At 38.9% G+C, this 15,542-nt stretch overlaps 1 protein-coding gene across 6 annotated transcripts in view; it reads right to left on the reverse strand.

Moving 5' to 3' along the window:
• The window catches only part of LOC132306086 (uncharacterized), a 58,955-nt gene that overhangs the window by 34,816 nt on the left and 8,597 nt on the right, over window positions 1-15,542 (reverse strand). For all 6 annotated transcript variants that reach the window (XM_059803303.1, XM_059803306.1, XM_059803305.1 and 3 more), the window contains exons 3-4: window positions 472-529; window positions 51-106 (exon numbers count right to left, since the gene is read on the reverse strand). In XM_059803303.1, the coding sequence (XP_059659286.1) occupies window positions 51-106; window positions 472-529 (114 nt within the window). The remainder of the gene's footprint in view (window positions 1-50; window positions 107-471; window positions 530-15,542) is intronic.

Raw genomic sequence — 15,542 nt, forward strand, 5'->3', positions numbered from 1 at the left:
CTCAGTACTGGCACGCCCTGTCAATAACTAGCTCAAAATATTTGTCTCACCATCTCTAATTTGTCAAGAAACTCAGTCTCATCGTCATCCAAGGCTTTGGGTGGTCCTGCAAACAAAGGAGTGATTAAAACTACATTCTTGGAAGGAAGACATGCATCCACAGATTTTGAGATGGATTGTTCAGAAACACAGCATGCTGATCATATGCCGGAACAAGAAGCAGCAGCATCACAGCAATGCATGAATTAAAGGAGAACAAGTGGATATAAAGGTTACCAAAATGTACAAATTACACAACATGACTAAGCCATGCGACAGTCTTTGTTACAAAAGACCACTATTTAGCAATTAAGTATGTGTCAATAACTAAATATGATAATTATCAGTATCTCAACAAATTCTTCAATGATTGTTTCCCTGTATAACTTGAAGAAAAAGAAATATTAGTCAGAAACAGACTTCAGCGCTTACTATGCTTGAATCGTTCATTAAATTCTGTATCTTTCTTGTCCTTATTCTCCTTTAAGATCTGAATTCAGAAGAAACAAAAAAAAAAAAAAAAAAAAGGAAATAAGAAACAGGAAAAGATAAACCCAAAATGACTGAAATTTGAACAATTTAATTCTGAAGAGAGTTATCTTGAGTTTTCACAAGCTAGACATGAGATTCACTCTGGAATATATATGTCAATGAAAATATACTAATTATGTAGGCAAATGGCTACCATATGTAGTGCAAGTTAGAACTCCAAGAGATAACCATATTTCAAGAAAAAGAATCCTAAGTGACAAGCAATTAATTCACTTAGCCAATGAAAGTAAAATTTGTGATTGTGCCACACTGATATATATATTTTTTGATAAGTAATAGTTGATTAGAAAAGCGTTCAAAAGGGGAACGTGTCCCTAAGTGCCACACTGATATATTAGCAGCTATCGAGCTTTAATGGTTGTGTGACTAAAACATCAAATCATTTGCATTAGAGCATGTTATGTGATGCAAATAATTCATGGTGTCTTAGAAGTGTCTAGTAAGGATTGATGCGGTCAATAGTTTCTTGAAAAGTGTCTAGTCAAAGTTTATAGTAGTGTTAAAATTGGATGCAGAAATAAGAAATGCAAATAGGAAAAGGGAAGAGAGAAAACACAGGCATATACATAGTTCAACACTAAAGCCTACATCTATGGACAAAGAGTCACTAAGGGCTACATTTTTATTATTCAGATCTGTATATTGCTTGAGTACAAGGAGCCTATATATAGGAATGGTAAAGATAAGAATATATGGAAGGTGTATAATAGTCAAAGGAGGCACCATGATTGGTGGAGGATTTTGCTCCACAATTATATTAAATATGTATATATTTCAACACTCCCCCTCAAGTTGGAGCATGAATATCATGAATGCCCAACTTGCTAAAAAAACGCCTTGAAAGATGATGAAAAGGTATCCGGAACGATGTCGGAACAACGCCAGGAAATGGCCGGAACTATGCCGGGATAAAGCCGGAACAACGCCGGGAAAAGGCTGAAACAACACCGGGAAATGGCCGGAACTACGCCAGGAAAAAGCTGGAACAATGCCGAGAAAAGCTGGAACGACGTCGGTAAATGGCCGGAACAACGCCGGGAAGGGAATGTGAAGACATAGATAATATGCTCCAAGATAATAATTTCAATACTCCCCCTCAAATTCTAGATGGGATTACAAGAACAACTTGGCTCTGATACCATGTTGTAAACCATAAAACGGAAGCGAAGAGATAAATAAAACAAGTAGAACATACAGATATTACGTAGTTCAGCCACTAGGGCCTACATCCACGGCACAAAGAGCCCAAAGGGCTACATCACTTTTATAATACTCTCTCAATTCATATACAATACAATGGTGGAGACTCCTTTATATAGGATAAGAAATTATGAGAATAGAAGGAGAGAGAAAATAGGAAACAAAGAGGATTTTTCTCCACTGATTCCTCTATAACATCAAATCTTCAATAATAGGAAACAACATCAATTACTGAAAGATTTTCCTCCACTGATTTCTCCATTAAATCTTCAATACTCCCCATCAAGTTAGAGCATGAATACCCAACTTGCCATTGAGATGACGAGCAACAAGTGTGAATGATAAAGAGAGAAGATGAAGAACAATGCTACCGAACACACCGACAGCCCAAACAAGTGAACAAAAACTACCGGAGACATGGCAAAGGCGAGGATAATGCTACCGAACACACTAACAACCTAAACAAGTCGATAAAAACTGCCGGAGACACGGCAAAGACAAAGGCAATGCTACCAAACACACCGGCAGCCCAAACAAGTCAATAAAAATAGTCGAAGACACGGCAAAGGCAAAGAACATTACTGCCGAACAAACCGGTAGCCTAAACAAGTCACAAAACACAGAGAAACCCTTGGCAACATTTCAGAATCTAAGGAAATACCCCAAAATATGGTCTGAACTTAGGCTCTGATACCATATTAAAATTGGATGCATAAATAAGAAATCCAAATAGGAAAAAGGAAGAGAGAAAACATAGGCATGTACATGCGGCACTGTTGTAAAGCATAAAACGGAAGCGACAAGATAAATAAAACAAGTAGAACACACAGATATTACGTGGTTCAGTCACTAGGGCATACATTTACGGCACAAAGAGCCCAAAGGGCTACATCACTTTTATAATACTCTCTCAATTCATATACAATACAATGGTGGAGGCTCCTTATATTTATGAGAATGGAAAGAATTAGAAAAATTCCTCTAGTAACACAAAATCTTCAATAATAGGAATCAACATCAATTACTTAAAGATTTCTCCACTGATTCCTCCATTAAATCTTCAATACTCTCCCTCAAGTTGAAGCATAAATGGCCAACTTGCCATTGAGATAACAAGTAACAACAAGTGTGAACGATGAAGAGAGAGGAGAGAAGACGAAGAATAATGCTACCGAACACACGAGCCCAAACAAGTCAACAAAAAAACTGCTAGATATACGGCAAAGGCGAGGACAATGCTACCGAACACACCAGCAGCCCAAACAAGTCGATAAAAACTGCCGGAGATACGGCAAAGATGAAGACAATGCTACCGTACACACTGGTAGCCCAAACAAGTCAATAAAAAACTACTGGAGACACGGCAAAGGCGAAGAACATTACTGCCGAACAAACCGGCAGCCCAAACAAGTCACAAATAGCACCGAGAAACCCTTAGCAGCATTTCAGATGGTAAGGGAATACCCCAAAAATGAGTTCCGAACCTAGGAAGAGAAATTAGGCTCTAATACCATGTTGTAAAGCATAAAACGAAAGCGAAGAGATAAATAAAACAAGTAGAACACCCATATATTACGTGGTTCAGCCACTAGGACATACATCCACGGCACAAAGAGCCCAAAGGGCTGCATCATTTTTATAATACTCTCTCAATTCATATACAACACAATGGTGGAGGCTCCTTTATATTTATGAGAATGGAAAAAATTAGAAGATAGGAAACAAGGAGGATTTTTCTCCACTGATTCCTCTAGTAACACCAAATCTTCAATAATAGAGAACAACATCAATTATTGAAAGATTTCTCCACTGATTCCTCCATTAAATCTTCAATAGGCACTAAGGTCTACATCCATGGACAAAGAATCACTAAGGGCTACATTTTTATTATTCAAATCTGTATATTGTTCGAGTACAAGGAGCCTATATATATATAGGCATGGTAAAGATAAGAATATATGGAAGGTGTACAATAGTCAAAGGAGGCACCATGATTGGTGGAGGATTTTGCTCCACAATTATATAGAAATATATATATATTTCAAGAATAATTATGGTATGGAAATCTGAAGATGTCATGGGAACAGTAGAAGCTATCATTAACACTTTGTGGGTAGCTTGAAAGTCAGTCTAGAGAAGTGAAGTGCCATTGATAGTTTTATTATAAAAGGGGCAACCCTCTTTATCTATTGTAACCAAGACTTAATCAATATCATTCTGAGTTATTCTCAGATTACAAAATTCTCCTAAGGCTTTTCCCAGATTTCTCTTTAGAAATCCAGGCTCCAACGGTGATTGGAGTAACCCTGGTCTTTCTTATTGCTGTACGAAGACTTTGTGTTCATCTCTGTTTGCTTCAAGTGGTATTGGACCCTTTCCTCTAAGATCTGTGATTACTGTGGATCCATGGCTAGGCAAGGAAGCAAATAGCCACAAAAGAAGACTTTCAAAATCTGTAACATCAAATTTCTTGATTAAGTAATATATTAGAAAAATATGGAATCATTTCTCCACTAGATTTGGAGAATAGGAGACAAAGGGATCCGCATATGGATGCATATCAATGCAAATATTGAATAGAACAGCCTACTAGGGTAAGGAATCAGCAGCATAAGCAGATCATAATAGCAAAATGGGGTGCTGGTACTTCAGTTAAACAGTCAAAAAAAACTTGTACAGTAATGGTGAACCATGCCAAAAAGCCTGAATTTTAGTACGCACATAAGGAGTTGAGATACAAGTCTGCCAAGAGTTCAATAGTTTTTGATAATTGCATTATGAACGCAAAACAACACAGCACTAAGGAAGACGTTGAATTTATGTTGATTTTGTGGATGCCACATCAGCTTGGGATGATCTTACTGGACGGGTAGATTAAGAAGGTGAGACAATAGAGGAAAACTGAACTTTCACGCATCAAGAATTTGACAAAAAGGGAGGAGGAACATAAAGATGAAATTTCTTTAGTGAATAATGGTGTTGATTTGCATGGTATAGAAGAAATTCAAGTGATGCAATTGAATAGAACAGTGCAACAACTGAAGTTCAATCAGCCTACAACGAAGCTGAGATTGAGGTGGACAGAAGGGCAGGAAAGAGAAAAGAGGACAAATCTAAGGAAGCAATAAGCAACTTGTCTAAAGTTGAAGAAGCTTTCATTGTTCAACCTGCGCCTCATGGATTTGTCAACAATTTCCCTATTAACATATTGCCTATCACAAATCCTAATTCTGCTGATTGCTGATTGCTGATTGGTTATATCCTTCTGATGATTTGCCCAAGACTCTAGTTGCAAATCTGAATCAGAGTATTGCTGTAAAGAGCATGGATTTCCATCCAGTGCAACAAACTCAGTTTCTTGTTGCAACGAATATTGGTGATATTGCATCATGGGAAGTTGGTGTTAGGCAGGAGTTTGCTTCTAGAAATTTCAAGGTCTGTGACCTTGGATCATGTTCAATGACTCTCTGCATCTTTGGCTAATGAGTATACTGCATTAGTGACCAGAGTGATGTGTAAATAGTGACAATAATTATGCCTTACAATCAGGGATTATATTAGCTAGCATCGACTTACCCTAAATAAAGTAGTTGTGATTATGGGATTAGATTAGTTGACTTACCTTTTAGATAGCTGCTGTAATTACTACTCCTTGACTGTAGCCACTTTGTTTGGCAAATCTTGTATTATAAATTGTTATGAGAACCAAAGGGAAGGTATCACTTCCACATCCGAACATCTGTTGTGGCTCTGTTTTCTTTTCTTTACAATATGGAGTCATGATGGCATCCTTTCGGGTGTTGCGAATTCCAAGCACATTGTGCAGATATATTCTACAAAACAACCTAGAGATTGATGCTCATGTAGATCATGCTTTCTCTCATCCAATCCAACAGTTGTGCTTCATAACTTGTGGAGAGGACAAGACAAATGAAGTTTGGGATGTTGCTACTGGTTCTAAGAAGTACACTTTTGAGGGTTATGAGGCTCCTGTCTATTCTGTATACCCACCACACAATAAGGAAAAAATTCGCTTCATTATTTCAGCAGGTATTGGGAGTAAAAAGAATAAATCTGATTCAGTAACGTCTTCTCACAGAGGGGAATCTGAAGGTAAAAATATTGAACTTCAGATGGTATGTGGTACAGTAGGTATTACATCAGATTTTGGTTGCTTAAATAAATTGGTTAGAAATGAAGCTTCTTTGTTCTTGGAGTTGAAAAATCATGAATTCCATATTCATGATCTGATTTGGGATGGATTCTTGGTGCGACATATGGCCAGGTGGTGTTCCCACAGAAAAATCAGATTAGTTCAGGTCTTGGTTCCTGAATTGTGGTCAAGCAGGTTTTGGCAACCTACTAAATTTCAAAAGAGAGCTGTGAAGTTTGTGCAATGGTATTCTTTGTCAATAACAGAAGATTATTGAGCTTTGTTAAAGTATGGAAAAGAAGAAAGAAAGATTGGAAGTTTTCTCCATAATGGGGAGGAATTCTCCATTGGGGCGTTGAAGTTTTCTATTATCTGTTCTCCTTTTAGTTGGGGTTTGGGGGAGAAATTGTACATCTTTAGATGAAATCGTGGACTTTTTGGGTTCTTTGGGTCTGTAGGACTTTCCCTTTCTCGTTTTCGGTTTTTGTACAGCTCTTGGGACGCATTCCCCTTTTGAACGCTTTCTAATACATTTTTTACTTATCAAAAAAAAAGAAAGAAAGATTGGAAGGCCTTAGTCGGATATTTAATAAATCGTGGTAAATTGCTTCATACACTAAGACGAGTTTTCTTCGAGGAGGGTTTGATGCAAATAATTCATGGTGTCTTGGAAAGTGTCTAGTCAGGATCAATGCAGTCAATAGTTTCTTGAAAAGTGTCTAGTCAAAGTTTATTAAATAGCTAGGAAGCACGGATAAGCCTAAAAGAGCAAAGAATCCGTGTCGGACACCGTCATGTGCCAGACAAGCCTCGACACGTGTCGGACACACCAAAAAACTTGTCCGACTAATTTATATTTTCTTGAATATCCGGAAACGCCTTGGACACGGATTGGACACGCCATGGATGCGTGTCCAACACACGTGTCCATTCTTGGGGATTCTTTAGGAAAATTTTAGAAACAATGTTGAGTTAAAGTATAAATATTAGGAGTTGTTTAATAACTTTCAGCAATAAGATGGTAATTACATAATTACTTAAAAGTAGTTGTTTTATAAAACAATTTTATATTAAAACAATTAGATATTATCCTTATATTTTAGTTCAAGGTTCGAACTCTTGCACAATCATCTTTGACTCTCTTGTTCTCCCACCAACCAAGCTTCACTATTGGTGGATGGTCTCTCTCTCTCCTCTGTCTTCTCTTTTCTCTCTTCCTCTTTGTCCTCCTCTTTTCATTCTTCCTCCTGCTCTTCACAAATCCTAGATACTTCTTTTTTTCCTTTCACAATAAATTTCTTTTTGCATTTCTTTTTCCTTTCTCCTCAATTCCCCACGAACGTTTTCTCTTCTATGGATTCTTACCTTCATTTCTAACTAAGGCCTAATTCTTATTCTAACAAAACCCTAATCCTCTTTGTTTCTTCGTTCTTTTTTTCTCTTTCTATCATTCTTTCTTTTTCCAAGCAAAACACAATTTTTTTTTTTCCATTATGAGGTTGTAAAAACTAATATTACTCTTAATTTCCTAAAGTGCAACATCATATATATATATATATATATATATATATATATATATATAATATTTATTATTTGTCGTGTCCACGCCATGTCCGGGTCCTAATTTTTCTGGATTTGCCGTATCGCCATATCCATGTCGTGTCGTATCCGTGTCCCTTATCCATTTCCGTGCTTCTTAGTTAAATAGTAAATATGGTATGGGAATAGTAGATGCTGTCATTAATGCTTTGTGGGTGTTCTTTATCATGAGAGACAGAGAGAAAGACAGAGAAAACTTGTACTATATTTCACACATATACAACCTAATAAGCCTACATAGGCTTACATATAGGATACAAGTCACCTTAATAACACAAGGGCCCTACTAACATAATGTAATTACATAATGGTCCAACATATATATATATATATATATAACATTCTAACACTCCACCTCAAGCTGGAGAATATATATCAAATAATCCCAGCTTGGAACAGATAGTTTTTAACCGGTTATGACCCAATGCTTTGGTAAACATATCAGCTAATTGATCTTCAAACTTCACGAATGGAGTAGAGATGCTCCCACGTAATGTCTTTTCTCGAATGAAGTGACAATCAACTTCAATATGTTTGGTCCTCCCATGAAACACAGGATTTGAGGCAATGTGAACTGCTGCTTGATTATCACAGAACAATGGAGTAGGAGTTTCAACTGTCAACCCAAGTTCTTTTAGAAAATGTTGTATCCAGGTCAACTCACTAGTAGTATGGGCCATTACCCTATACTCGGCTTCAGCACTAGATCGAGCTACTACTTCGCCATGTAACAAGATTTCCTCCTACAAATGTGAAGTAGCCTGTAGTAGATCTCCTATCTGAAGGAGAACCAGCACAGTCGGCATCTGTAAAACCTTCCGCCCTGAGATGACCACTTGATTTATATAGTAACCCAACACCTGGAGCTTACTTGAGATATCGAATAATCCGAAGAACAACAATCCAATGTGGCATTCTAGGAGCTCCCATGAACTGACTTACAACACTAACTGCATATGAAATATCAGGTCGAGTGATAGATAAATTAATTTCCCAACAAGGCGACGAAATATGCCCGGATCATTAAATAGATCACCCTCATCAGACACAAGTTTTGTATTCGAATCCATATGAGCATCAACCGGGCGACCACCCAACATACCTGTTTCTTCTAATAAATCCAACACATATATTCGTTGGGATAAACTTATACCCTTCTTGGATCTAGCAACTTCAATACCCAAGAAATACCTAAGTTTACCCAAGTCTTTAGTGTGGAATCGATATTGTAGAAACAACTTCATCTTAGCAATGCCTTCAGAATCATCACCTGTGATCACAATATCAATGACATAGACCACAAGAAAGATGAAGCCAGCTTTAGTGCGTTGGTGAAATATCGAATGGTTGGTCTGACATCGGTTAAGACCAAATTTTAATGCTGCCTCAGAGAATTTTCCAAACCAAGCCCGTGGAGATTGTTTCAATCCATATAGGGCCTTTTTAAGGCGACAAACAGTGTGAAGATACTCCCCCTGAGCAACAAACCCAGGTGGTTGCTCCATATAAACCTCTTCTGCTAAGTCACCATGCAAAAAAGCATTTTTAACGTCTAACTGAAACAGAGGCCAATGTCTATTAGCAGCGAGAAATCAAAACACGAATAGAAGAAATCTTAGCAACAGGGGCAAACGTCTCATCATAGTCAATACCATAAGTCTGGGTATAACCTTTGGCAACAAGACGGGCTTTTAAACACTCAACGGACCCATCTGGAAGATACTTCACAGTGTATACCCAGTGACAACCAACCGGTTTGCCACCTGGAGGTAATGGAACAAGATTCCACGTGCCATTCTGATGCAAAGCATCCATTTCATCTTGCATTGCTTTCCTCTGGCCCAAATCAAACAAAGCACCCTGCACAGTCTTAGGAACAAATGTAGTAGACAATTGAGAGGAAAAACATGAAAAGGATGGCGATAAGGAATTATAAGAGACATAATGAGCAATAGGATGATTAGTGACACACGAGCGAGTACGTTTACGAAGTGCAATAAGCAAGGAATCAGACACAGTGGACTGTGTTGGATCTAAAGACTCTGAAGATGATGGAGGAGGCACGACAGCAGATGGCTTTGGTCTTCGAGTGTACACCTGTAACAGGGCAAGCAAAGGAGATCTAGGGTGAAGAGAAAGTGAGGGAAGTGGAACCGCAAGAAGAGGCGACTCAGGAGTAATATCAAGAATTGAATCACTGTCTGAAAAATATGGGACGGACTCACAAAAGGTCACATCCGCGCTAATAAAGTACCGTTGAGAAACAGGACTATAGCAGCGATAACCTTTATGAAAACGAGAATATCCAAGAAATACACACTTTGTGGCACGTGGGTCGAGTTTATCAAAACCAGGACCAAGATTGTGGACATAACATACACATCCAAAAACTCTAGGAGTAAGAGAAAACAAAGGAGAATCAGGAAATAAAATAAAATGTGGAGATTTGCCATCTAATACAGATGACGGCATATGGTTAAGAAGATGACACGCACTAAGAACAGCATCACCCCAAAACCGTTTAGGCATCTGCGTATGAAACAAAAGAGCACGGGTTACTTCTAAGAGGTGTCGATTCTTACGTTCTGCAACTCCATTTTGTTGAGGAGTATAAACACATGAATTTTGATGAATAATTCCTTTATCACTAAGATATGTATCAAGGGGGTTGAAGAATATTCCTTAGCATTATCAGAACGTAAAATACGAATTGGGCAGCCAAACTGAGTTTTGATTTCTTTTCGAAATTTTTGAAAAATTAAAAATAACTCGGAACGATCTTTCATCAGAAACAACCAAGTCAGGCGAGAATAATCATCCACAAATGTCACAAAATAATGAAATTTATTGATGGAAGAATACTTTATTAGACCCCATACATCTGAATGAACCAAAGGAAAAGGACTAGAGCCACGATTATTAACCCTAGACTTGAAAGACACGCGATGGTGCTTACTAAGTTGACAAACTTCACATGACAAGAATTTCAAATTACTAAGACTAGGAACTTGACGCTGCAAAACTTGAAGTGACGGGTGACCAAGACGACAATGCCACTGGAATGGAGATAGAGAAGACTGAAGAGCCACATGATAAGGTGCCAAATCAAAGTAATATAAGCCACCAGCTTCATACCTCGTACCAATCTTCTTCTTCGTCTTGAGATCCTGAAACACACAAAAAGTAGGATAAAATGTAACAGAGCACTGAAGAGATTTAGTAAGCTTACAGATAGACATTAAATTAAAGGGAAACTGAGAAACATAGAAAACAGACGAGAGAGACAAGAAATCACTAAGTTGAGTTGTCCCCAAACCTGAAACCTTAGCAAAGGAACCATTAGCAAGGGTAACTCTTTAAGGAGGAGGTACAGAATTAAAATCAGATAGAAGAGAAGAACATCCAGTCATATGATCAGATGCTCCAGTATCTATGATCCAAGAACTGCGAGTGGAAGACAATAGACATGGGTGTGCAGTACCTGACTGAGCAAAGGTAGCCGTGGATGATGAATTAGATGCTTGCTTATAAGACAAAAACTGAGTATACTCATCACGTGGGACAGGGACCGTATCTGATTCAGCTACATTATGAGATCCAGAAGCAACATCATTTGGAGAGGAGGAAACTTGATTTGCATAACTAGATGGTTTGCCATGAAGGTCCCAACAAAAATTCACAATATGATTAGAAAGGCCACAATGAGTACATTTTCGTGATTCCTTGCCACGGCCACGTCCTCCCCGTGAATCACGACCGCCACATGTGGAGCGTCCCCTACGACCTCCACGGAAAGCAGTATTTTCACCCTTTGAAACGATCAATGTTGAATGCTCACCACTCTGCCCAGTATTCAGAGTTGAGGTATCACTAACAAGTGTAGCTCGCTGAAGTCTAGAAAACACATCAACAAGAGATGGAAGTGTGGGACTGCCCATAATTTGTGAACGAAAAGACTCATAAGCTGATGACAAACCAGTAAGAAAACGAACAACATTAAAGTGCTCACGTTGTTGTTGCATACTGCGAACATTAGCAGTAATGGGCTGATACATATTTAGCTCCTCACAAACTCCCATAACTTTGGAATACTACTCTTCTATACTGTGATTACCTTGTTCAAGATTGAAATACTGCTTACAGAGCTCATAAACACAAGTGATATTACCCGTCCCAGAATATAGTTGCTGCAATCTGTCCCATATCTCCTTGGCAGTATCCAAATAAAGTAAAGTTGAATTGATTTGGGGTTCAATACTGTTTATCATCACAGAGATGATCTGAGCATCTTCCTTTTCCCATGCATCAAAAGAAGCATCTGTTTCCTTGAGTTTCTCTTTAGTCAGATGAGTACCAAGGCCTCTACCTTTGAGAAAAATTTTAACAGATTTAGCCCATAGTATGTAATTCTTCCCATTGAGTTTAACGGAAGTCATGGGAGAATGAAGACCGGATGTGGGAGAAAACAAATCTAAACTGGATGCCATGTTGAACCCAGCAAAACAGAGAAGAAAAAGAAGCAGAATTGGTATTCTGGCCGAACCTGGCAAACGGGCTGGATCTGGGCAAACGGGCCAGATCTGGTCGATCTGGTCAAACAGGCCGGATCTGGGCAATCGGGCCGGATCTGGGCTATCGGGCTGGATCTGGTCAAACAGGCCGGATCTGGGCTATCGGGCCGGATCTGGGCTATCCCAGGTTTAGTAAACCAAGGTTGGAATAGCTATTCCAGGTTTAGTAAACTAGGATTGGAATAACATAACCGTGTAGCCAAATAAGGGTCTTCTTCTTCACACCTTCACCAACGCCGGTGAACAAAGCAGCGGAGACAATGGCGACCCAATCACAAGCAACGACCGAATCAAGAGGCAGCTACCTCTGCAACTTCCGGCAAAAAAAAAAACAATTCGATGAACCTCACCTCTGTAAATCAAGACGGCAGATTTGATGACGAGCTCGCTGACAACCAAAAAGAAGCTGCCAGCAACGACAATGACGAGCAATGCAGATCTGACGACGATGAATGGCGATGCAGATCTGATGATGGTGAACGAGGAGCTGCCAGCGACGAACGAAGAAAGTAGGAACACCAACACCACAATCGTGATTCCGATCGCGATTCCGATCTTAAACCACACAATTATAGCCCCTCACAACCATGAATTCGTAGTGCTCTGATACCATGTTCTTTATCATGAGAGACTGAGAGAAAGAGAGAGAAAACTTGTACTATATTTCACACACATACAACCTAATAAGCCTACATAGGCTTATATAAAGGATACAAGTCACCTTAATAACACAAGGGCCCTACTAACATAATGTAATTACATAATGGCCTAACATATATATATATATATAACATTCTAACAGTGGGTAGCTTGAAAATCAATCTAGAGAAGTGGAGTTGTGATGTTGTGGCCAGAATTTGGTTCCAGGAAATTTTTTTGACCCGTTTTTTGCTTGTGGTTCGTGGACCCTGTTTCGTACTCTCTTGTAGCCCGATATACAATGGTGTTGAGGGTTTGGAGTGGGATTTTTGAGAGACAATGAAAATCGCAAAAAAGAGAGTGGCGAGAGTGAAAGTGAGAGCTAAGGTTTAGGGCTGAAACTTGCAATCTCCAGATTTTTGCACAGTTCAACTGGACGTAAGCTTTGCCTAACCACGCTAAATCTTTGTGTTCTTTGTGTGCGGTGTGTTTATTTTCTATCGTATTTCGTGATTGTTTCTTGGGTTCACTATGTTTTTCGTAACATAAGTAATAGTTTTCATATAAAAGGGACAACCCTCTTTATCTATTGTAACTAAGACTTGATCAATATCAGTAGAAATATAAAAAGAAGGAAAAAGGAGAGAATTGTGTAATGGCTTGAATGAGATGAATCACTCATTCACATCTCTAGTATTTATAGATAAAAAGAGCACATGCTCATATTACAAGAAAGAAAACTAAATCAAATCATAACATATTCTAAAGCATATTATATGGCATATCCTATAGCATAATCAAATCTCTGCTATTATGGTAAGTCATTCCATAAATCATGGATATCATATATGCTAACACTCCCCCTCAGGTTGGTGCGTGGATATATGAAACGCCCAACTTGGATAATGCATTCTCAAACACAATCTTGTTGATGCCCTTTGTAAGAATGTCTGCAAGCTGTAGAGAGCTTGTGACAAATGAAGTGCAAATTTAACCAGAGATGATCTTCTCTCGAATGAAGTGACGGTCCACCTCTATATGCTTAGTCCTGTAATGCTGAACAGGATTTGCTGCTATGCTAATGGCAGACTTGTTGTCGCAGTAGAGTGAGAATGGAAGCGACACTAGAAGGCACAAGTTTGTCATCAAGGTTTTCAGCCATAGCAACTCACATACCCAAAGAGCCATAGCCTAATACTCTACCTCTACACTAGATCCAGAGACAACATCGAACTTCTTACTGCGCCAAGTAACCAAGTTACCAACAATAATGGTACAATAACCCGAAGTTAACCTCCTATCTGAAACTGATCCTGCATAATCAGCATCTGTCCAAGCCTCAACACGTAAGTGACCATGATTGGCAAATAAAAAACCACGGCCCGGACACCCTTTTAAGTAGGGAAGGATCCGAATAGCTGCATGAAGGTGAGGGGTACGAGGAGAGTGCATGAATTGACTCACAACACTCACGACATAAGCAATGTCAGGTCAAGTCATTGAACGTTTATCCTTTCGAAGAGTAATGGGGCGATCATCAAGCGAAACAGGCAGAGCTGGTGCCGAAGGAACAGGGCAGTCGATCGTGGGAGTAGAAGCTTGTACCTGTTGTCTCGGACTATAAACCTGTGAAAAAGGAACAATTCCCCCTACTTGAGGGGTATCATGAAGAGGAATCATAGAAGACGAAACAGGAAACGGTAGAGGAGTTGAAGACGGAAGAAGGTGATCATCCATTATATTCAATGGGAACCATTCACTTTTGAGGACCAACTGAACCACTATAGTATGGTGTATGCTCAAAGAAAGAAACATCCATGGATATAAACAGCCAACAACTGGGAGGATGGTAACACCTATAACCTTTTTGAGAGTGAGAATAGCCCAAAAACACACACTTTAAAGCCTTGGGGTCAAGCTTTGTACAAGTCTGCCCTAACTTCTGAACAAAGCGCACACACCTGAAGACTTGTGGAGCAATCAAAAAAAGAGATGAATTGGGATTTAAGATTGAGAGTGGGGCTGCAAAGTTAAGAACTTTAGGAGTCATATTAATGATGTAAACAGCTGTAAGAACTGCATCTCCCCAAAATGATTGGGGAACATTCATGCCAATGCAGATTGCTCTGGCTAAGTCAAGGATGTGGCAATTCTTTCTCTCAAAACGGCCATTCTGCTGAGGAGTTTTAACATTAGCCATCTAATGCTCAATCCCAAATTACGTACATAATCGTTGTACCTCCCCATAAGTGTACTCCATACTTTGGTTAGATGTGAATTTTTTAATGGGAATACCATATTAAGTCTGAACCATTGTCAAAAAAAATTTAAAAATGGCGTATACCTCATTTTTTGCTTTCATAAGATAAACCCATGTAACACGACTATGATCATTAATGAATAATACGAAATATCGAAATCCAAGACTAGAAGTAACTGGGACAGGACCCCACACATTTTTTTTTTTTTTGGATAAGCAATTATTGAATTAAAAAGGCGTTCAAGAGGGGAACGCATCCCTTATACAAAAGTGGAACCGGGGTTTAAGGCCCCAAAGAAGCAAAAAAATTAATTAAATCTTCGGGAGAGGAACAGGACTTCCTCTTCACATAACTGAAAAAAAGAGTGTATGATGTGAAGTTTCAAAATCGCCGTGGACGATTCTTTCCCTTCGAACATTCTACTATTCCTCTCCTTCCAAATGCACCACCAGACATAATGTGGTACAACTCTCCAATAATCGTGAACAGCACTACTCACACGGCATCCTCTCCAAATACGAATCAAAT

This window comes from Cornus florida, unplaced genomic scaffold (genome assembly GCF_030987335.1).
Source record: "Cornus florida cultivar Cherokee Brave unplaced genomic scaffold, ASM3098733v1 CherokeeBrave_3.0.0_Hap2_Chr05, whole genome shotgun sequence".
NCBI lineage: Eukaryota > Viridiplantae > Streptophyta > Magnoliopsida > Cornales > Cornaceae > Cornus > Cornus florida.